The sequence below is a fragment of the Leptodactylus fuscus genome, chromosome 3, assembly GCF_031893055.1.
Source record: "Leptodactylus fuscus isolate aLepFus1 chromosome 3, aLepFus1.hap2, whole genome shotgun sequence".
Taxonomy (NCBI): Eukaryota; Metazoa; Chordata; class Amphibia; order Anura; family Leptodactylidae; genus Leptodactylus; species Leptodactylus fuscus.
Window position 1 is genome coordinate 44,556,546 of NC_134267.1, and position 25,266 is coordinate 44,581,811.

Sequence of the window (25,266 nt, forward strand, 5' to 3'; positions counted from 1 at the left end):
AAAGTTAAGCCTCAGCGCATTTCACAGCAGTACTTTATAGCAATTAGAAACCAAAAACACCTTTTACTCAATTTATCAAGGATCTCCTCAACCGGATATTTTGGATAGATGGCCAAGATTCACGTCTGATGGCGCTTCCATGGGAAACAATTATCAAAGAATATTTACATTGAATTTCATTTGGTGATGACATGATTGTTGTACAACTTTCACGGCTGTGACTGAATTATTATATCTAATGTTAGTAGTAGTAATGTCATAGCCTATAGAAAAAATAGCATTACATGATTTAATAATGTAGTCACAGCTATGAAAGTTGTACAGCAGTGATGTCATAACTAGAGAAGAGCGAACAGTGTTCTATCGAACACATGTTCGATCGGATATCAGGCTGTTCGATGTGTTCGATTCGAATCGAACATCACGTGGCAAACTCCAAAAAAATTCGATTCCCCTCCCACCTTCCCTGGCGCTTTTTTTGCACCAATAATAGCGCAGGGGAGGTGGGACAGGGACTACGACACCGGAGGCATTGAAAAAAATCGGAAAAAAGTCATTGGCTGCCGAAATCAGGTGACCCCCATTTTAGACGAATAGTGAATTTCAGATCCGGGTCATATCAGACTGTGAACTTTGTGACTATGAGACAGGGATAGCTGTACAGGCAGGGATAGCTAGGGATAACCTTTATTTATGTGGGAATGTTATTAAAAATAACTTTTTGGGGCTCTATCGGGTGTGTAATTGTGTTTTTTTGTGAGATAAAGTTTTTCCCATAGGAATGCATTGGCCAGCGCTGATTGGCCAGAGTTCATAATTCGGCCAATCAGCGCTGGCTCTGCTGGAGGAGGCGGAGTCTAAGATCGCTCCACACCAGTCTCCATTCTGGTCCAACCTTAGACTCCGCCTCCTCCAGCAGAGCCAGCGCTGATTGGCCGAATTATGTACTCTGGCCAATCAGCGCTGGCCAATGCATTCTATTGGCGTGATGAAGCAGAGCTGAATGTGTGTGCTGAGCTCAACTACGAATTCTGTAAACTGGCCAATCAGCGCTGGCCAATGCATTCTTATTGGAAAAAGTTAGCTTGCGAAAATCACAAGCTGACAGGGATTTCCATGTAATAAAGTGACTTATATGCCCCCAGACATGCTTCCCCTGCTGTCCCAGTGTCATTCCAGGGTGTTGGCATCATTTCCTGGGGTGTCATAGTGGACTTGGTGACCCTCCAGAGACGGATTTGGGTTTCCCCCTTAACGAGTATATGTTCCCCATAGACTATAATGGGGTTCGAAACCCGTTCGAACAGTCGAACAGAGAGCGACTGTTCGAATCGGATTTCGAACTTCGAACATTTTGGTGTTCGCTCATCTCTAGTCATAACCAAAGGAGAAACTAAATGTCAATATACTGAAAACCAGGATCACTACTATAAAACATGACATCACTGCTCTACATATTTAATGACTTTGTATAATATTAAATATAACATCACAGCTTTACAATTTTCATGCTACAACTATTACATATTAGTCTGAGGCCCCACGTTGCGGAAACGCAGCTGTTTTTATTGCAGATTTTAGTGCGGTTTTTTTAAGCCAAAGTCAGGATTGGATTGAGCAGAAGGGCCAAGTGTAAGTACTTCTATATTTCCCATTATTACTATCCTTTTATTACTGTGCCATGAAAAATTCACTAAACATCAAGGTTACTTGTTGCATTTCTGTAATATGCAAAATCTTCATGTAAATTTATGGTATTTTTTGGACATTTTAGAAGTAAACTGTATGGCAGGAGAAGCTGTATATAATAGTTTATACAGCACATGGAGCTGGTCTTTATGAATGTGCGGCTGATTCAGGAAAGATAAATTGACTGAGACAAGTTAAACTGGAACTTCAAAGCGCTGCTTTGGTACCATATTAGGCCTTCTCCTCATCCCGGCATCCGATTCCCTGGAGATATTACAGATAAGAAACTAAACTGTGCCAGGAATGAATTTAGAGCTGGAGTAAATCATACCGGCCTGGCATTTAATAGAAAATCATATGCAGGTAATAGGTGCCTCAACCTAATAAAATGGTAAGCCAATGGGCTGGAGGGGAAAGCTCATGTTTAGGAAGAATTGGATCGGGACATCAGGATATTGCCAAATAAAATGAAAACCATATTTATTAGACTAGGATAATATGACAGTCCTTAGTTGAAGAGGTTCTCCAGTGCTAAAATATTGAAGACCTATCCTTAGACACATCATCATTAGATTGTTGTGGTTTGACTATCCTCCTTCTCCGATGAGCGCCACTTCTGCCTCCCAGGCAATGTAACTTCACAATTTCCATCAAACTGACAATGTAAAAGATGTGGACCATCACTCTGTGGAGAGCGACATGCCCTGATCCCTTTCCCTCAACCCGCCTAGAAGTGGAGTCCCTTGTGTCCCTGTAGAATAGCAGACTAGAAACTAGATCACATGGATGACGGCACAAGAATAGAGGAAGTGAACTCTTTTTATCAAGTTACTACAGTCATGATCACCTTAAGTCCTGAGAGAAATATCTACCTAAGGCTCAGTTGCCATCCTACTCTTAGGAGACTCAGACACAGATTCCGCCTAACATCAGTGGAGAGATAAGTCCTGCAAGGAGGACTTTCCTCTCCGCTGGTTTCAATATAAAACTGGGAGAAACCAGCTAGAAATCCGGCGGACCCCAATATAGTCTATGGGGTCCATGGGTAACCACTTTTAAGCGGACAGGCTCTCCAAACGACTGAGACCTGAACAATTGTGTGAACCTAGAAAACGAGAACATGACAATGCCATAGCATAGTAGGAAGAAAAAAAAGTCAAATAGGCTCAGAATGGGTTAATACCAAACTAAGTAGTACTCACCTTACTGATCCCCTGCCATCTAGTGTAAATAGTGTAACTTAAACCTTTCGGTTTTAGGTGTTTGACAAGTCCCCACTGGTCCCTTCTTCACACGCAGGAAGTGTGTTAGGGAATAGCAGACGATAATTCCCCAGGATCTGCTGGTGAACCCTGGAGGGAGGGGCACAAGGGACAGTGAGCCCTAAGCTGAAGCCCCCCGCTTTCCCTTCCTATTGCCAGACCCTATCCTAGGTGATAGGCGACAACCACGAGGACAATCCCTCCCTGAATACGTGAAACACAAAACGCAGACAAGACGAGCAACAACAAAGGGAGGTCAGCTAGCCAGGGTTCGGTAACAGGAGAGTGATGCAGTGCCAAATCGGAGTCCAAAAGAATTGTCAGTAGGGAAGCAGAGGTCAAGGATTAGAATACAAGTAATATAACAGCAAGAGATACCAGAAAGCTAGAGGCAATAACCGGCAACAGTGTGACTGTGAGCCAAGACTAAATAGGGGAGGAGGAACCCGCCCTGAACCTAATAGGAAGGAAAGCTGTCAATCACAGGCGAGACAAAATCAAACACTTAATGAACAGAGGCAACCTTGGCAGAAGACGGGTGTGGTGCAAATCCAATTAAGGACTAGAGCCGTGTTCACACAGTGCAACTAAAAACTTTAAGCAGATTATCAAACTGCACACGCCTCCTGCGCCGCAGCATGCGAGCAGAGGGTGGCGCAGAGGCCCGAACAGGCAGAGATGTTACAAAGTGTCTGGAAAGGCGACCCAGTGGTGACCCTCTGACAGGCTGAGGCGGCACTACCTGTGTATAACGACAGGACCTGGAAGTAGAGATCAGTGGGGACCTGTCACCCATGTAATACTGAAAGGTTTAGTTACTCTAATTTCACACCTGTTCTTGGGTTTCTGTTCTTCCGAAAAAACGGAAATCGAATCTGCTTAAAAAGCGGTTACCCGGGGCATCACAGTGGTTCAGTGGTTAGCACTGCAGCCTTGCAGTGCTGGAGTTCCGGGTTCGAATCCTGCCAAGGACAACATCTGCAAGGAGTTTGTATGTTCTCCCCGTGTTTGTGCAGATTTCCTCCCATACTCCAAAGACATACTGATAGGGAAAAAAAATTGTACATTGTGATCCCTATATGGGGCTCACAATCTATATTAAAAAAAAAAAAAGATCTGCTTTTTTTTGGGGGGGCAGAACCCGGCGGACCCCATTATACTCTGATTTGGCACTATATAAATTAAGTTATTATTAATATTATTAGTCTATTGGGTCCGCTGGGTTTCCGACGGAAAAAAGCAGCACTTTTCTCTCTGTATTTTTCTAGCAAAATGAGGGATGGAATCCCCAAAAGAACAAAAGGAAACTGAGAGCTGATGTGAACCCAGCCATCGGTGGGTATTAATACTATTAATACTACCGTATATACTCGAGTATAAGCCGACCTGAATATAAGCCGAGGCCCCTAATTTTACCACAAAAAAACTGGGAAAACTTATTGACTCGAGTATAAGCCAAGGGGGGGAAATGCAGCAACTACTGGAAAATTTCAAAAATTAAAATGGCCAGAGTTTTTTGGTGCAGTAGTTGCTGGGTGCTGGGGAAGGGGAGGGGGTGTTCTGGTTGTCTGCCTTCTCTGAGCTTGAGGACTGGGTTTTTCTTTTTCTCCCACTTGGAATTCAGCCTGGCTGAATATAGGGTATCTGCACTGCTCCTATTAACCCCTTCCCGACGGAGCAGAAGCACTACAGATCCCCTATATTCAGTAGACCGGGCATTTTCAGACACAGGGATATCTAATGTGTTTGTGTTTCTCAGTAATTTTCTACTTTTATATGTATTCTAGGGAAAGGAGGGATTTAGAACTTTCATTTAATTTATTTTTTTATTATATTTTTTTTAAAGCTTCAAATTTTTTCCCCCCACTATTTTATGGGAGATTCTATACATTACTATTGCAGCTGGTCATAGACCCCCACCCCTCCAAAATTTTTATTTTTTTTTGCTTGACTCGAGTATAAGCCGAGGGGGGCTTTTTCAGCACAAGAACTGTGCTGAAAAACTAGGCTTATACTCGAGTATATACGGTACTTTTTTCATTTTTGCACCGCAAGTCACCTCTTTAAAGAATTCACTTTCCATGATGTGAGGAGACTCTGAAAAAATACACTTATGTATTTTAAACACTGTACTCGTTGGTAAATGTATGCATCAGATATCCTAATATATTTGCAGAGGAGGTAGCGTCCCGTCCTCATGTGCATAGAGGTAAATAAATCATATACATGGCTGGTGGACATTTCTACATTTTATGCTGCGTTTCTGCCTCTTGAACAAAAGTCAATAACCTGTAAAGTCATTTTTCATACTTATCTGCTCGAGTCACATTTTAAAAAGGAAATAATATTGCTTTTTTTTTCTCTCTAAGACAAGTTAATGAAAAAAACATTTTCTGAAAGACATATCATGTTAATCTCTGGAAATGTGGGAGGTCCGGCATCCCAGGTATATCTATTTCTAGGACAGCGCTGATCTTCAGCATTATAAAATACCCTCTGTGTGGCCTTCACACTGTGCACAATCCAGATACGGGAACGGACCCATTAATAAATATGACCATAGGCGGCTCAGGACAACGCATATGGTGATGAAATCACTTCTAGAACATTATACATTAATCATAAACTAATGATATTCAGACACTGACACTTTATTCTAATTTTCTACAAGTCGGTCTCTGCATTTACTTATCTTTCCAAAGTTATTTAGCAATTTTAATTCAGGATGGAAACCCCCAATTGGAGAATTTCCGATAAAGTGTGATACTGTAGGTTGTGTACAAATGGAGTGGCTTGCTAGATTGTAACACTTTGATCTGCCTGTAGTAAGACAAAGCCTGGGGAATATACCTAAAGGAACACATAGAAGTTGAACTGACTGTTCCAGCCAGTTCCAGTGAGCTCCATGCTGGAGAACAACTCCCATGCCATGTATGAGACCATGACATTATTATTTCTATGGATTAAAAGTTATACTTTATATATACATTAGAGAGATGCCATTCCTTCCTTTTGTATATCCAGCATTCTACATATCTCTTTGAGTCCAAGGGTTTTGGACCGTGCACCCCAAAGAAAAACAAAATATTTACGGTGAGCTCCAGCTTTTTTCTTGTCACCATGATAGCACTGGGCAGTATTGTCAGTGACTATCTGAGATCCTTCCTTCCAGCCGTGGTCAGGCTGTATAATCAACATCAGGCTAAGCGAAGATCACGCCGCACAGAGAACTAAATGATCCTGAAGTCTTTCTTTTCTTCCTAGTTGCTCTAACTCCTAGTAACTTTTCTATCTGCTATTCTGACTTGTATGTGTTCTTTTCTTTTAATATATTACTATATTATTCATGCTACTGTAACACACTAATGCAGGATTATCTTATCTTAGTGGTCTTACACCTTGCCACAGGACAATGAATAGACACTGATCTCATAGGACACACATAGAAGATTTATTTATAAAGATGTCAGGTCAATTGCAACAAAAAGCAAAATAGGAGAGACTATTAAAGAAGAAAGTACTGAAAGGTTTTCTCCATTTCTGTGTTTAGAGTTCCGCAGGGTTGTGCCACCAAAACGCTTTTTGCCCTTTGAGGGGGCGCCAACCAGTGGGACTATTGGCAATCAGAACAGGTCACCATCCTTCAGCCACACAGAAGTGAATGGAGCGCTGGTGATGCACTTCATTCACATAATGCATACAGGGAAATTTTCGGTCCCCATTCACCTGATCAATGGGAGTCCCAGTAGTCAGATTAATTATGAGGTTTTATGGCATATTCTCAGAGCTATGACGTTTCTGTACAACCAAACCATTCTTTCCAGTGAGTTCCCGGCTGTAAGTAGTGGGGCACAGAGGCTGGAAGGATGGGGGGGGGGGGGGGACTACTCATTTTACAGATCGGTGTGGGTCCTATATGTAGGACCTGCATCTATCACACATTTATGGCATATGGTAACACTGACATACAGGCCTGGTGGGTTTTACTGTTCCTAAACTTATTTTCAATGACAGGTATCCAGCCAACACATCTAATGGGATTTTTTTTTTATTCCTGCTACATTCCTGAGCATTTTATAACCTCTCGAGTGAATTCTCGTCCTCAGATTACCTGAATGGAACTGAACTGCCTTTTTACTTCAATTTAAGATGAAGATTGGGCCGGAGTGAAAGCAAAACAAAACAATACCCTGTCTGGCAGCCGCCAAAGAGTTATTTTAACATGTTCCAAACTTTTACGCAACAATTAGATACTTTATGGTTTCACCACAAACCGGCACTGAAAGGTTTCCAACTATCTGGAGCCAAAAGTGTGTAACAGTAAAGTATTTCTTACAGACAGTCAGCAAAAAGCCTTGTGGAGAGAGCGGCATCACTTAATGGATGGTGGAACGTCTAACACTTGGTCCGTGATGGACAACTCGTAATTGTGTTTATTGGGACTTGGCACTAGTACTATGGAGCAGGGCATTCCTCTGACGTCCGGTCCAAACACTAGAAGAAGGAATCTATTCTTTTCTGACAATGCTTTCTCCATGCCAACATGGCAGTATCACCGGATGTCTAACAAATAGGAGCGTTCTTATGTTACAGATCAATATAGTATTCTGAAGCAAAACAAAGCATGAAACAAAAGCGGCCTTATATAAAAATATATTCAGGTACCAAAAGACCTTGGCTGGCAAGATAAGGGGCAAAAAGTGAAATCCGCAACAATGCTGGTATGCAAACATGATACTTTGTATTTAGTGGTCTACATACCACATAGTATTATTGATGTAGGGGGAGGCTCCAGCAACCTTGCAAAATAGTTTACACCTTTGTCTCTCTTAGACTTTATTACGCACAGTAAATTTATTTTATGGGAAACAACACCATTTATGCTTAGTATGCTGCTATTCCATTATTCTCTCAATATACGGTACTATAGGGGACGTGTCCTTGATAAAATTTATTTAGAAAAGTGTATTAATAAAATAATAAAAATTTCTTCCTGCTCCTTTTCTGACACATCTCAGGCCCCATGGTGGTTTCTACTACCTGGTCCCTATAAGAACAGAAGTAGTTCAATCCATCCAAAAAATTTGTTTATGTAGATTGTGAGCACCATATAGGGATCACTATGTACTTTTTTTTTCTATTTAAATATGTCTTTGTAGAAAGGGAGGAAATCCATGCAAACACAGGGAGAACATACAAACTCCTTGCAGATGTTGTTCCTGGCGGGATTCGAACCCAGGACTCCAGCGCTGCAAGGCTGCAGTGCTAACCACTGAGCCACCGTATTGCCCCTAAAATTTTTATTTTCTGTAATAAAGTATACGGTTGACTCACAAAGAGTTTCTGGCTCTGCCAGACCGAGCCTATGTATACATAGTCAGCAATTTATTAGACAACCAATTTAAAGGGAGTCTATCAATGGGATTTTTTTTTAATTTTAACTAAACCTATCTTCATGTAGCCTTTAGAAAGGCTATTGTAGGCATACCTTTTGTTTCAATTACCGTATATATTCTAGTATAAGCCGACCCGAATATAAGCCGAGGCCCCTAATTTTACCACAAAAAACTGGGAAAACTTATTGACTCAAGTATAAGCCGAGGGGGGAAATGCAGCAGCTACTGGAAAATTTCAAAAATTAAAATGGTTGGAGTTTTTGGGTGCAGTAGTTGCTGAGTGCTGGGGAGGGGATGTTTCAGTTGTCTGTCTGCCCCTTCCCTGAGCTTGAGGACTGTTTTTTTTTCCCCCACTTGGAATTCAGCCTGGCTGAATATAGGGTATCTGCAGTGCTCCTATTAACCCCTTCCCGATGGAACATCAGCACTGCAGATCCCCTATATTCAGTAGACCGGGCACTTTTAGACACAGGGATACCTAATGTGTATGTGTTTCACAGTCATTTTCTATTTTTATATGTATTCTAGAGAAAGGAGTGATTAAGAACTTTTTTTTTTTGCACTATTTTATGGGAAATTCTATACATTGATATTGTGGCTGGTCATAGGCCCCCCCCCCTCCTAGAAAAAACCCTGTGCTCCGAGCATCTCCATGTCATTAGCAGATTCCTATGTAATACGTGCTGCTATCTGCTTCTTTTACTTTCTCTGAACTTTTGAAGTTCTAGACTCTGTTTCTGGATATTGACATTTCCTGGATTTTTACCTGATCTATCTAAGTGCATATTCACACAATCCTACTTGTGCATTCAGCTGTGAAAAAATGGGGTATACCCGTGGGGAACCTATTTTCACATATCCCTCATCGACTTCAGTGTAGGATCCTGGGAAATGGTATGCTCTATTGTTGGATCAGTGACATGAACCATAAAACCCCCCAAAACATTGTGTGTATAGATCCATTCTTTTCTATGGGGTTGTGGGCTGGTCATTAATAAAACAGCACAAAGCTGGCAAGCTCTGTTGAGTGAATAAGCTCTTAGTCAGCTGCGACAATCATTGCCCGTTTCTCAGCCATTTGTTGGGAAAGTTTCTCTGCTTCTAAGGCCTCTTGCTTTTCCATAGACTTGTTTTGCTGTAGACAAGAATTTATAAAACTAGTAAGGCTATGTTCATATTTGTGACAGAGACTCCACTGCAACGTCCATCTGAAATTAGAGGACCAAGAAGTCCTGTATACACTTTTTTTTCAGTGTCAATGAATCGATGAGGTCTGCTGGGCTCCATATGTCACCACCATTTTGGCGATGCATCTGTACATTGTCCTTGGATGGACCAAAACAATGGACAGATGATGTTAGTGTGAACACAGCATAAACCTTTTAAGAATGAGTTATATCAGAGCCAGAGCTGGAATGTGGAAAAATCGAGGATTTGGAAGTACAACAACGGTACTGAGCCTGATAGTTGTCAACTTCAGCCAAAGGGACAAATGGGGAGCTGGTGTCGGGGATGGCCTCCAGAGACCATCAGCACAATCTCATCCATAGAGCAGGCGGACATTGAGGTTGTCCATCAGGGACCACTCCACATTGTGGTATGGCGGGGGAGAGAATTGATATACTTTTTTTCTTCTCGGAGACTAGAGTTTTGCTTTAATTTTGACCTGCTTACATATATATATATATATATATATATATACATATATATATATATATATATATATATATATATATATATTTTTTTAGACACAATACTTGAACAACCTGCACACATGGATGAACTACCACTGTGTCTCCATTTACCAATACTAGGAATTTGTACAGACCATTCACTGGAACAGATGATTTGTACATTTCACCAGTACGGAAGGAAACGGCGACAGAGAAATAAGACATTCATCTATACTGTCAGCATTAGCTAATTGAGCTTAAATATTTCTCCTCTGTACCTCACATGTAATGACAATGCCTCAGAAATTCCGCCTGTCATATTCTCCAAAATAATGTGATTACATTCAATAATTACAGGGAGGAGTCATTTGTTTCCACTCTATGTAAGACAAAGAGCGACTGCCTTGTACATGCAGAGACAGCGAGCAGTAATGCATAGACGCTGGCACTCAACTGACAGAAAAAAAAAGGACTTGAAAACAAATCTAGGAACAATGTAATGCATTCAAAGCGCATTGAACCGGCGCCAAGTCTTTCTAATATATGATCTACACAACAGAGCAATGAATAGGCATTATATTATTATACACAGACCCCAGCTCGCTTGCCAGGAATGATATGTCCAGACAAAACAAAATACTAAAAGAAAATTAAAAACAGGGTGTATGCCGGAGTAAGATGGACGTCAGCTAAACAATACAGCGCTGCATTCCAAACTCAATACCTACAAGTTAAACATGAGGTGCAAACAGTAATTCAATGCAAGGAGAGGGGCATTATGGGCTACGCAGCTACAGTCTGTGGGGATCTTCTGGGTTAGTACAGAACTGCGTTTTGATGGTATTCACATGTTTTCGGTTAAGATGATGTATTACTATTAACCAAAAAATTCAGATTGTATCTGGCCCGTCATATGCTTCCGAGTGGGGTGCTTTAAAAGGGTATGCCCACCTGTAAAGAACATTTAACAGACTATATATAGTGTAAAGGAATCTAGACAAAAAGTTGTATAACTTTGTAATAATCCTGCATTACATCTCTTCTACTCATTCTTGGTTATACAAAAAGTTGTGCAGTGGGAGACAGGTCCCTTTGACCTACATCAGGTTACTATACAGTAGTTTATGTGAAGACTTCAGGTCTGAGGATACTCCGGCATGCCCGGCTCTGTGCAAGAAATTATACGCTTCTGAACAAGCAGAATTATGAATGCTGCTCTGAATTATAATGGAGTCAATGTCAGAGAAGTAATGCAAAATACTTACAGAGTTTATCACCTTTCTGTCTGGCTTTTGCATACATACGCTTTGTAGATTTATGTGTATAAATAGTCAGAATTAGATCATTCGCATGTCTTCCATTTTTTTTATTCATCATATACTTGCTTCATTCATTCATATATATTTAGTTCAATTAAAGTTACTTTATTTGATTATTGCTTTCTAACTGAGATTTTTTTTGGGTTTTTTTATTTGGCCATGTGATCTCATCCTTACCTACTGAAAATAACCTGCCAAAGTCAGACTTTGCCCTCTGTTCCTGTATACAGTATATGGCCTATGACCTTGTCCATTCCCAGCCAGAACCTTTGCTCCTTCACACAATAATAATGTTCTTCTTTGTGCAACATAGTGCTGATGCCTCCATAATTCCCCACACATGATGATGCCCCTCAGTGCCCACGCAGCATAATGCTCCCTTTGTACCCTCGCTCAGTATAGTTACATAATAGATGAGGTTGGATGAAGACAGAGGTACAGTATAATGGCCCTTAGTTGCTCCCACACAGTATGATGCCTCATTAGTGTCCTCCATAATATAATGTCCCCATATAGTATAATGACCCCTTAAGGGAACAGGTATAAGATAAAGTGGCTGGGTATAAGAAGGTATCAGTACTCTGTTAAGGCGCTTCTGTTAGGAAAAGGTGGCAAAATAAAGGGTCGGGGTTCTCCACCTGCCTACAGCACATGTGATGGCTAATGACCGCACGATTATACCGATTATACCTCTATTTTACCTGCACAATAAGTGACCACAGCATGTGGGAAGTGTTTTATGTTTGGATACAGCAGATGTAATGTTAGTATAGAGCTTTACAGTCATGATCCACACGGAGGTTGTTGTAAAGCAGTAGTGCGGACAAGGCTCAGCTTGTGGACTGGGAGATGAGGCTGTGATCTGACTAAAAAGAATTGTTATGCACGGCAATGAAATCTTTTGGTTGCATTACTGGCTCATGGTTGCCATATTCTGGCTGCTATGTTAGAGAACATCCTAACAATAAACTTGTTCAGTAGGTTCATTTTCTCTTCAAAGGGGGGATCGATTGAACACAGTAACTAATATATACTTGGGCTGGTAGGGCTGCCCACTGTATTAAACTCTCATTTACTATCTGTCCCAGCTATATTTCTCAGAGAGTTAAAGCATATTTGCTTCATTCCTCCATCTTCCATCAATAAATTAACAATTCCCCATGCCCAATCTCTCCAAGTAATCCCTGCAGGTCTGGAGGGCAGGTCACTGTTATCTGACTTTGAGCACACAAGATATAAGATGATGCCAAGATACGGTGTTTATTGATGTATCTTACCTTCATCTGCCAAGAAGTACTAACCTAATCTGCACCGCAGTGATGACAGGTGGATGTGAGAAACTGTCTCTCTGAACTGTACATGATACAAAACGTGAGTGTATGCAAAATGCCAGCTGGTGTTACAGGGCCCCCTGCTGTCATAAGGCCCCATGCAGAGGAAACATTTGTACTATGGATAAAAAGGTGGTTGCGACAAAATTGGACAACCCTTAAAAGTTTAAATCAGTTGGGGGCAGTGAAAAAATCAATCACCTGTCCCCACTACTCCTATGTCCTCCCAGTGCAATCCGGTCCTTCTGTTGAGCGGGTCTCTTCCGCAGTTTCGCTGAAGCCGCTGACTCGTCTCAGAGGTCATGTGACCGATGAGGCCAATCAGCAGTGTCAGCAATAGACCCGTGATGTCACAAGTAGTGACATCAAATACCATTCACATGACCAGAGGCCAATCAGCGGCTTCAACAGAACTTCGGAAGAGACCCATTCAGCAGAATGACCGAAACGTGTCGGGAGGACACAGGAGCATTGGGGACAAGTGTGTATGAATTTTTTTTTTTTTTTTTCAATTCCTCCAGATGATTTAAAAGTTAAAAGGGTTGTCCATTTTTGTCTGGACAACCCCTTTTAAGTGGCTCTGCCTGTATGGTGAAATTGCATGGACTGTTTTACACAGATTCTCTATGGGGGGACACAAACTCCTGCTGGTGATCAGAAAGGAAAAGTGAAGATCATGACAGTTCCTTCCTGGCTGTACATTTATGGTCCCTTACATTATTTAGGGTAAAATACAGAGTAGGAGAATTACACTGTATTCCCAGCAGGCAGAGATTGCACTGTCTCTCGCTGCTCATGTGATGCTGTGCTGAGGCATCATTGGACTGATAGTACATAGAAAAAGAAACTTAAAGGGGCTCTATCACTGGGAAAAGTCATTTTTAACTAATCACATCCTTGCATAGCCTTTAGAAAGTCTATTCCACACCTACCTTTATTTCTGTAGATTGCCTCAGTGGTTTCTGAATAAGTCTGTTTTTATCCATATGTTAATGAGCTTCCAGCCAGCACAGGAAGTTCCCAGCAGCACTCGTCTCTCCTATTATCTCCTATGTGTGTGTGCAAACAGGAAGCTGAGTCATCAGCAGCAGCCTGTGCTGTGCTCATAGGAAACAACAGGAGAGGAGTGCACAATGTATCGTGCACCAGTCTAATTAGCATATGAATAAAAACGGACTTATTCAGACACCACTGAGGCAATCTACATACTAAATGTAGGTGTGGAATAGGCTTTCTAAAGCCTATGCAAGGATGTGATTAGTTAAAAATGACTTTTCCTAGTGATAGAGCCCCTTTAAAAGACGAAGAGTCTGAGCAGAACAGAGAAGAGTCTGAACGGTACAAAATACATAGAAGCAGTGCCGAATGTGAGAATGAAGTGAGACGTGAAGGAATGGAAATGTATTTTTTTTTCCCCGGTCCACTATCAATTTTTTTTTTAGGAACATTTCCGCAACCTATATTATAAGTGATAGATAAAAGTACAATTGTAGTGCAGCCACTTGTGGGAACATCTCAGCTAACTGAGCACCACTGGCTTACGATAAGAAGCTGTACTGTTTGAAGAGGACAAGTAAAAGCATGTTGGTATTCAATAGCCAGGTATCAAAATGGTCATTATAAATACAGTACCTAGATAATGGTTTCAATGAAAACAGATTGATCTTACCTGCGTCTGCATCATTGCTCGTTCCACACGGCGAGTACTTCCTTTCTCTAATTTGGTCCTCAAAATTAATGCGGTCGTTTGGATGGCCCAAAATTTGGGTTGTGAAAGCAAACACTGAAATAAGAGGAGAAATTACAAGTTTGATACTGAATAAAAAGTAAATGATAAAAAAAAGAAATGTATTATTATTGTTGTTTATTTATATAGCACCATTAATTCCATGGTGCTGTACATTATTACGGTATATTAATTCCATGGTGCTGTACATTATTATATTAATTCAATGGTGCTGTACATTATTATATTAATTCCATGGTGCTGTACATTATTATATTAATTCCATGGTGCTGTACATTTGAGAGTTTACATATGGTACACCAAATATACAAAAAAAAATATAATACTAACAGTGACCAACTGGCACAGTGGGGTAGAGGGCCCTGCCCACAAGGGCTTACAATCTATGGGGGAAAAGGGATAGAGACAGAAGGTGAGGGTAGAGACTGTTCAGATAGTGGTGGTGTGACAGTAATGTTTTTGGGCTCTTAGACCTTCCTGAATAGATGAGTCTTTAGGGCCTTCTTGAAGCCTGTGATTGCGGGGTCAATCTTATGTGTCTTGATAATGAGTTGTAGAGTATGGGGAATGCACAAGAGAAATCTTGGAGACGGTTGTGTGAAGAGCAGATAAAAGCAGAGTGGAGTAGGAGGTCTTTGGAGGATTGGAGGTTACATGTGGGCAGGTAGCGGGGAATTATGTCAGAGATATATGGAGGGAACAGGTTGTGGATGGCTTTGTATATCAGTGTTAGTAATTTGAACTCTATCCTCTGGGCAATGGGTATCCAGTGAAGGGATTGGCAGAGGGAAGCAGCTGATGAAGAACAGGGGAAGAGGTGTATTAAGCGAGCAGCACAGTTTAGGCTGCATTCACACAGAGTAATGACGGCTGTAAATGACGGCCGTCTTTTCCTATAGAACTCTATGTAAACGTTTTATGACGGCCGTAAAAGACACACAAATTACACACAAATGACGCCTGGCGTTACTCTGTGTGAATGCAGCCTTAAGGTGAACTGGAGGGGAGTGAGAGTATTCGCTGGCCATAGAGAAGGGAGTCACAGTAATCTAAGTGGGAGATTATGAGGGCATGGACTAGCATCTTTGCAGTTTCTGGGGTGAGGAAGGAGCGGATTCGATGGATGTTGTTGAGTTTGAGGCAGCAGGAGGTGTTGAGAGTTTGGATGTGCGATTTGAATGATAGGTCAGAGTCCAAGGCAAAGGACCCGTGGGACAGGAGTAAGTGGGGTTACATTATCTTTGATAGATGGGCCAGATAGAGGAGACATATGAGGTGGGGCGAAGATGATGAATTCCATTTTCTCCATGTTGAGTTTAAGAAAGCAGGAGGAGAGAAAGGAGGCTACGGCTTCAAGACACTTTGGAACATTGGACAACAGAGAAGTAATGTCTGGTCTAGAGAGATATATTTGAGTGTTGCCAGCATAGCAATAATATTGAAAACCATGAGATTCTATGAGTTGGTCGAGGGTGTAGATGGTGAACAGGAGGGGTCCTAGGACGAGCCCTGGGGGACACCTACAGAGAGAGGGCGAGGTGAGGAGGTGGTGTGCGAGTGGGAGATGCTGAATGTGCGGTCGGTGAGGTATGAGGAGATCCAGGAAAGGGCCAGGTCTGAGATACCAAGGAATTAGAGTGTTTCTAACAAGAGGGAGTGGTCAGCTGTGTCAAAGGCAGAGGAGAGGGTACGAGGAGGAGAACAGAGAAATGGCGCTTGACTTTGGCGGTTAGAAGGTCATAAGTGACTTTGGTTAGGGCAGTTCCAGTGGAGTGACGGGGTCTGAAGCCTGACTGTAGTCTGTCAAGGAGCACATTGGATGAGACATAAGAGGATAGTTTGGAGTTGACATGTTGCTCATGAAGTTTTGAGGCGTACGGGAGCAGAGAGATGGGGCAATAGTTGGCTGGAAAGGACAGGTCAAGGGACAGAATCTTAAGTATAGGTGTGTTGGTAGCGTGCTTGAAGGTGGAAGGGAAGGATCCATTGGTCAGGGATAGGTTGAAGAGATGAGTTTGGGCTGGAATAATGACTTCAGTGAGTTTGGGAATGAGATGTGACTGGATCGGGTCAAGCGCTCAGGAGGTGAGGTGGGATTTAGAGATTAGGGTGGAGAGCTTTTCAACAGTGTTGGTGGAGAAAAAGGTTAAAGATGAAGAGCACCAAGCAGTTGGGTAGAGTAGTTGCCATGGGCGGAGGAGGGAGTTGAAGGTAGTGAATAGCTGTTTGGGGTAGTGGGATACAGCAGATATGAGTGTTGTGAACCAGACCTGCTTTGCAGATGTGAATGTGTTCTTATATTCTGTACAGCATGTTGTACGTAACAAATGACAGTCAAAGAAGTTTCATATTAACATAATATAGTCACTTTTCAGTGTATGTACTATGACTACAATATCCAGAAAGACTGAGAGTGATGAGCTGAGCTATCAGTAACATACAGTGCAATGATGCTGCTGCTTCTGATCAATAGTCCTGTAGTTGGGATAGGATCTGCGGCCATATTTAAAGCATAAGAATATCACGCTGTACTGATAAAATCCAACATAATACTGTACATGAAATATGGTTATTCAGCTTTCTGACCAAAAGAGTCAAAAATATAATTCGTTTGTCCATTTATCGGACTCATCTGCGAGGCAAGAAAATGTTGGCAGCACTTGAGTTCCTGTTCAATGGGTGTTTTCTGCACAGGGATATCCACTGCCCTTCCTATGGTGTCAACAGCTTCTTATACACAAATTCCCATGAGACAAAAAGTCATCCACAAGCAGGACATAATTTTAGAATATTACTCACAAAAAAAAGGGTAAACTGCACAAAACTGGGAAGTGACATCAGTGTAAAAGTACCAGGATGAGACATAGTAATGGGCGCGGATATGAAACAGTATCTGGTCAGGTTATTAAGGAAACGTTAAATTCAGGCTTTGGCTGTTGTGGAAACCCAGCATGAAAAAAGAAGCCGAACCAGAAAAATAAATTTAATTTTTAAAATTTAATTTTCAAAAACGTTTTTGTGTTTTAAAAAGATACAACAGGTTAATTTTACCCACAGAAATAGACTTGGGGGGGGGGGATGCAGCGGAAGAACAGAGAAAAATGCAAGTGTTTTTTGTTTTTTTTGTTACCTTTTCACAGCATTGTTTTCCCTACACAGTTTTTCGTTGTGTTTCATGACATATGTCTTAGAGGGAGTTGACACTTTTGCCCCTGTGCAATCTGCATCATTCCAACGGGTTTCTGTCTTAAAGGGGTTGGCCACTTTCAGACCAATATTGACAAACAAATGTACAATTAAATGATATACAATTTTCCAATATACTTTTGTAAGTCTCCGTATGCCTGTGTACACGACCACACCATAACACCACCGCCTCCGAATTTTACTGTTGGCACTACACACGCTGGCATGACGTTCTCCGGGCATTCGCCATACCCACACCCTGCCATTGGATCGCCACATTGTGTACCGTGATTCGTCACTCCACACAATGTTTTTCCACTGTTCAATCGTCCAATGTTTAAGCTCTGTACACCAAGCGAGGCGTTGTTTGGCATTGACCTGTGTGATGTTTGGCACCCAATCACCTGACCACATTCGAAGTCCGTGAGTTCCGCGGAGCGCCCCATTCTGCTCTCTCACGATGCCTAATGTCTACTGAGGTCGCTGATATGGAGTACCTGGCAGTAGGTGACAGCACAATGCACCTAATATGAAAAACGTATGTTTTTGGGTTGTCTGGATACTTTTGATCACATAGTGTATATTTTCACGTCTCTGATTTTATCTGGAGGGTTTTTTTTAAGTATTGTTTGAACAAATCCATTGGAAACAAAAAAAAGTGTCATACTTCATCACATGTAATATTAGGAATGTATACCCCTGGAGGAGAATATTTCCAGCATATAACACCAGGCCTCTGTGCAACCTTACTGTACGGAGCTGCAGGTTATTCTGAGTGCCACCATGTGTATATGGTGTTATATACATTCCAGGTCCGAACGTACGGCTGGTCCTGTAAAATCTATTTTTTAGTTACACTACCGCTTTATTTTCGGATACACAAATAATTATCGGCTGAGATTTAGTAAAGATGGTTATCTGAGATACAAGAATCTATGAACATTGAAGATACAAAAGCCGTGATCTCTGGGAATTTGTATTCAGATGTTGAAAACTGCAAGTAATAGGAGGTGATTTGTATGGATGTGGCTATAAATATACAGTGGTGTTACTGAGAGGTAAATACAATGCTGGGCTCATCTTACTAAACAATGTGATGTACAGTCATTTATTACAAAGGATAACTCAATAGCCAGGCCAGATTTGTTTCCATCATGTCACAAAGCGGTGTCTCCTCCCACATCCTGACACATGTCAACTGAATGATAAAACGGCGGCCACAACTCATGAAAATTCACAGTCCCGGTCTATTCTTTCCATTGAGGTTACAGCAGCCCAGACTATGCATAACACTGGGTGAAAGGGAAGGCTTTAAAGTGCGTCCCCTTTATCTGCCACTCATTAACATGTCTTTCTCTCTCTTTACAGTTACAAAAGTCTTTGGGTATTTCAGGCAAATTGTATTTCAGCTATTAAATAGGTCAGCGGACAATTCCTTAAACCTTCTCCCACCACTTTGAAAGTTCTGAAAAGAAAATTTACAAAAGGCAGTAGTCACTTCTCCAATACCTCGCTATTAGTTCAAGATCGTCCCTCTATATACGCCATAGAAAAGAATACTTTGCCTATTATTCACTGTGTCAGTAAATTAAGGTTTAAGGCAACATTCTGGCCAAATAGGTGCTTAAATATAGGTTACACTCTCAAAATTCAACTTTAGACTACCTTAGGCTAAGGCTCCACGTTGCGGAAATGCTTTTTTTGTTGCAGTTTTTTGAGCTAAAGCCAAGAATGGCTACATAAGGAATGGGAAATATGAAGGAAGTTCTTATAGTTCTTCCTCCTGCTCAACCTACTCCTGACTTTTGCTCAAAAAACCACAGCAAAATCTGCAACAAAAAAAGCTGTGTTTCCGCAACATGGGGCCTCAGCCTTAAAAGGTTATTTTCTTCTCAGTAAATCATGGGTGAGATGGGAATTTATTTCTCTTACTTATATAGCGCCAACATCACAGCGCTTTAGAGACAGTGTCAGTCTCTGTCCCATACAGGGTTGGCAAACTAAATTCCTTATCAGTGTGTCTTTGGAGTGTGAAAAGAACCCCAACCATACCCTTGCAAACCCATTAGAACATACAAACGCCTTGCCGAATTGGCCTTGGTCAGATTTGAAACCAGAACTCCTGTGGCACAAGGCAACAGTGTTAACCACTGAGCCACCAAATGCCGTATATACTCAAGTATAAGCCAAGTTTTTCAGCACAGTTTTTGTGCTGAAAAAGTGCACCTCGGCTTATACTCGAGTCAATATGGTAATTTAAAGAGGACCTCCTTATGCAAGACCCCTGTGGGAGGCCGCTGGAGTAGCGCTGCTGCCGATAGGTTAGTGGAGAGGCAGTGCTGTCTCCAGGACCGCCCCAAGATGTTTCCAGAGCATGTTCTCTGCCCTGGAAACATCTTAAAGCGGCCCTGGAGACAGCGCTACCTCACCACTAACCTATCGGCAGCAGCGCTGCTCCAGCGGCCGACCACAGTCAGCAGTGGGCCTCCGCTCCAGTCCCTGCCCCCTCCCCTACATCACATGACGTCTTACTGCGCCTCAGCACAGGCGGCATCATCACGCCTCCTACACTGAGACGCAGCGTACTTCCAGGAGAAGAGGAGGCGGCTGGAACGACGGCAGCGGGAGCAGCGCAAGCAACACGAGGTTGGTAAATAAAAGCACTTTATGTTTGTTTCATAATAGGCCGCTACCTGCTGGAGTATTCCCAGCAGGTGGCGGCCTATTTACCAACCTCCCCGGGCCTGCTCACTCCCAACCCCCGCTTCACCTTATACTATAGGCTGCAGAGGCCGGCAGTGAGTAGGCTTGAGCCCAGGCTGCGATCCCACTGCCGCTATTATTATACTCGGGAGGGTCTTTTCAGACCCCCGAGTATAATAATCGGAGCCCCAGGGGAGGTGAGAGAAAATAATAAACAGTTTTACTCACCTCTCCAGGATCCAAAGTTAATCCTAGCCGGCTTCAGGCCTATATGGCAATATCTTACATGTCACGTGGTCTGGGATATTACCATATAGGTCCAAAGCCTGTGCTAGCAGTACCATATAGGCCCAAAGCCTGTGGTAGTAGTAATAGCCTCTTACTGCTAGCACAGGCTTTGGGCCTGTACGGCAACAGGCTGTTACTGCCACCATAAGGCTTTGGGCCTGTATGATAATATCCGAGACGTCTGGGGCATTATTATCTAATTAGACAGTGTCGATAATTATATATTATTAAAAATAATTTGTCATTTTATTTTGAACCACAAATTGGCCCCAAATTCGACTCCACAACCTCATAACTTTGTTCATCCTGAGTATCCTGGTTCACTCATAAAACAAACATAGTACATAATTGGGTAGAATAGTAAGAGACAATGACCAGGTGACACCGTAACATTACGTACTAAAGTAATGCTGATTTATATCTATTCATTGTCTGTAGAAAGCTGCACCCATACTCAAATAGCTCAGAGCGCTCAAGAACCCTTCTTATTCTGTAGGCAACATCGACAGCAACTGCCTAATAGCTGTATACAATGTAAGGGTGTTTCCTTTTCTGTAATTACAGTTATATCCAAATATTATGCCATAAACACCTGATAGAAGTGAGTTCCACCTCTGGGACTTGAATCTATTTTGAGAACTGGGCTCGGACTGATCCCAAAAGTGAACAGGGAGGAACTTCCTCTCTTACTGTTAAAGGGGTATTATCTAACAGATGTGAGTCCCACTTAAAGTGAGTCTGTCAGCAGGAACATTGCTATCAAACGGACAGTACCTTTTAAAGCAGCTTCTACACTTTCCACAGATGTCTTTCTTATTTTGCATTTCAGCTCCATTTTCATGAAAATCATGATTTTATGTGTGTAAATTAGCCAAAAACAGCTTTAAGGATATTTCTCCTCCTGCTGGGTTGCATTCTCTGCTCTAGATAATCACCCCTAACTGCCACCCAGCTCCCCCCACCATTGCTTGAGTGACATCTGATACTTTGTCTGCAGTTAGGCACAGCTATCTAGAGCAGAGAGAATAAGAAGAATAAAATCATAAAATCATAAGAACATAAGAATAAAATCCCGATTTTCATGAAAATGGAGCTGGAAAGCAGAGTAAGAAAGGCATTTTTGGAAAGTGTAGAAACTGCTCTACAAAGTACTGGCATTATTTTGATAACAAGTTTCTCCTTTAAAGAGGACCTTTCATGTGCTCGGCCACACACGGTTTTATATACCACTAGAAAGAGGACATTATCGGCTTTCCCATTATGTGCCCCGGGGGAAGAGCTATTGGCGCCATTACCGATAGCTCTTCACTGTCATAAGGGTTTTCCTGAGTGTCTAGCTTGGAACACCCCTCGTGACAATACTGTCCGTAGCCCTGTAGTGTCAGAGGGCACGTTCCTTACTGCCCAGCCATCACGCTGTGTGGTGAGAAACATCCCCCTCTCTCCTGATAGTACTCGCCCATAGATTAGTACTGGAGGGGCATTCCTCACTGCTCAGCGTTATGGATAGGCGGTAAGGAACGCCCCCTCTGACACTACAGGGCTATGGACAGTACTGTCAGGAGGGGCATTCCCAGCTAGACTGTCAGGAACGCCCTTCTGACAGTGAAGAGCTATCGGTAATGGTGCCGGTATATAAAACCGCCTGTCCCTGAGGACATGAAAGGTCCTTTTTAAAGAAGATGTTCAAAGATGGGACACCTGTGCACATGCCATAAATGTCTGATTTGTCAATATCACTTTATACTAGACTTTCCAGAAATTCCATTCACAACCTGTAAAAACTTGTCTGACACTTAATATAATAAAAGCTAAGTTCAATCATGCGTGTAAGAAACCCCATGGGAAGACTTCTGGGAGTCTGAGAGATGAAAACTGCAAGTGCCGCTAACCTAATATACTGTAGCACAGCGGCAAAAACCACAATATACAAGCATGCTATTTATGTGCCTCAGATCAAGGTGAACAAGGTCCAGGAGCACCAAAATATTTTTTCTGTATTACACTAATCAAAAACCAGTAACCTTAAAGTTCAGAATAATTCAACTTTCTGTTACCGGAATACTACTTATTTTTTACAATTAACGATCAAACGGTCTCAATAAATACCCCAATTATTTAATATTGGACTGGAATAGTAAAATGGTACTAACTATATAGCGCGGTGTTATACCGCCTTAATCTAAAAAGTCATAGAGAAATCTTCCCAAGGACACAGCGCGGCAATGAAAGGTTCAGCTGATGAGCTCTACAAATTATTTCCGAGCGCGTGAATACAGCGAATTCCCCTGGTTTAACACTGACAATACGCAGAACATCCATTAACCAACACCAGCTTCGTTCTATTCAAATTAATTGTTTTTTCCCCTTTGGTATCAAAGACTGAATTTATAAAAAAACAAAAGGTTAAAAGCTGTGTCTTTTGTAAAGAGCTATGAAATTGGACGTGCCGCACGCATCCATAGCCGGAGCCAGTGCTCATTAATTGTATTTTGGCTTCAGTAGACACTATCTGCCACAATTGCAGATCTTTACACAAATTGAGGTTGTAACATAAAGTCAGAGCAACGGAGAGCGGTTTCATTCATGCAAAGTGCAGTAAAGCAGAACACTGCAGGTCTGGATACACAACAGAAATGACCTACAGAAAAAAGGTAAAGTATCCAAACTAGTAAAAAAAAAAGTTTGAAATCAATAATACAGAAAAATAAATTCCAAACAGCCCCAGGGGACAAAAAAAGGGATAGACATAGAGACACATAGGGCTCCCACTAAACCCAAAACCAATCATTAGCTGAAACACGAGAATCAAAAATATACAATATATCCATATCCATATAAAACTCCAGACAAAATAATAATGAAATGGATACACAGTAAGACATTGAGAGTTTGCCCTCTAAAATTATATCTAGTTATCACAGTGAGTAGATGGCAAAAAATTATACAAGTATGGCCATCTAAATGTATAGGTACAACTTTCATCCAAAAAGTCAATGCACTCGTTAGACCCAAACAGAATACCATATACATGGAATAATGTTACATACCTTTGGATATATTGTTTGATGTATGATGTGGGGACCACCAAAACCTCAACACGGGTTCCGATCTGGTGTACTAGAGAGCACAAGCTGGTCACACGCATGCTAGTCCCTGTGCCCTGACTGATTCTCAATTTATATATCTTTGCTTGTTTTTGTAATGTAAAGGTGTGACCGGCACCTATAAGGATCTATAGGATAGGGTCCCACCCCAGTACATATAGGAAATAAAAGGATCCCAATAGATCGGTTTTTTGGGGTAAATATGTTGTGTTCATTCCATTGTAAAAAGCATTGTGCTACACGTGACAATACAGAGTGTCAAGCAACGTTTCGGCCACTGGGGCCTTTATCGAGCTCTTAGTCCATAAATGTCCTGTTGGTAGGTGTGGAGTTCCTACAGGGGTGGCTGTAAGGGGGTTGAAGTCTTCAACCCACTACCGCCACCAACGGTATCTGCTACGGACTACGCCTCACCCCACACTAAGGGGCTTCTAATACCAACAAGGACTCCTTGTAGACTCTATACAACTGTCGTTATACCTTACAGTACCACCCACCAAGGGTACTAGGCCATCTCTGTCTGCTATATTAGCCCTTCAACACCCTTACAGCCACCCCTGTAGGAACTCCACACCTACCAACAGGACATTTATGGACTAAGAGCTAGATAAAGGCCCCAGTGGCCGAAACGTTGCTCGACACTCTGTATTGTCACGTGTAGCACAATACTTTTTACAATTGAATAAACACAACATATTTGCTTGTTTTTGGTTCCATAACTGATCCTGACCCTATTCTGCTTTTCTACTGTGTCTGACCATAGCTTGTCCCTGACCTATTTCCTGCTTAGAACTATGCATGCATTCTGGAAACCAAAAACCCTGGCCCATACCTGACCCCTTGGTGCTCCACTCTAGCACCTCTTTTGTCCTAGGCCAGTCACCATCTATTCTAGGACCACTCCATGTAGTGGCCTGGTAATCTACCCAAAGAGAAATCCAGATTCTCATATAAGGGTAATATGGTGAATAATGGGGAGACTGCTAAGACAATGTTCTTGGGAGTGGTCCAAAGTGAAACAAGTTAGGTGGTGCGGTGGGTCCACAACTAGCTGCCCATAACACTACGTGAAACACTGTCTATATGACAGCTTTATTTTTCAGACTGACCGTGGCTCTTATTATAGTGATTTATGATATTATAAGTCCTCAAAATGCAAATATTCCACATTCAAAGCATCACTTTAAACTACCTCTGAGTTGCTTTAAAGAAAACTTCAAGTAGAAGCAAAACTTTCCCCAAACTGTATCCCCAAAACCCATAAAGACTGAATAATGAAACAAAGGTATAGGTGTTAAAAACAATTCAAATTCATAGAGAGGATAGAGCACCATGGTAACCACCCTTATGTACCACAACCATGTCGAAAATAGGTAAATAATTAAATAATTAATTCATGAGAATTAATAAATAAATACAGAACCCATGAAAGTCTGAAGAAAAGGGTCAAAGGCCCAAAACTATATAAATACCTCGGTGGAACTTTATAATGAACAATATCTAAATAAATGGTATAAAATGTTACAAAGTCACACCACTAGAATGCTGAAATACAATATATGAAT

At 41.7% G+C, this 25,266-nt stretch overlaps 1 protein-coding gene and 1 long non-coding RNA gene across 2 annotated transcripts in view; one reads left to right on the plus strand and one right to left on the minus strand.

The window, feature by feature from the left end:
* The window catches only part of LOC142197309 (uncharacterized), a 644,898-nt gene that overhangs the window by 421,285 nt on the left and 198,347 nt on the right, over positions 1-25,266 (plus strand). The window lies entirely within an intron of this gene.
* TTC27 (tetratricopeptide repeat domain 27) overlaps positions 1-25,266 on the minus strand; it is a 267,096-nt gene that overhangs the window by 65,850 nt on the left and 175,980 nt on the right. The window contains exon 11 of the mRNA XM_075267495.1: positions 14,340-14,453. Coding sequence (XP_075123596.1) covers positions 14,340-14,453 — 114 coding nt within the window. The remainder of the gene's footprint in view (positions 1-14,339; positions 14,454-25,266) is intronic.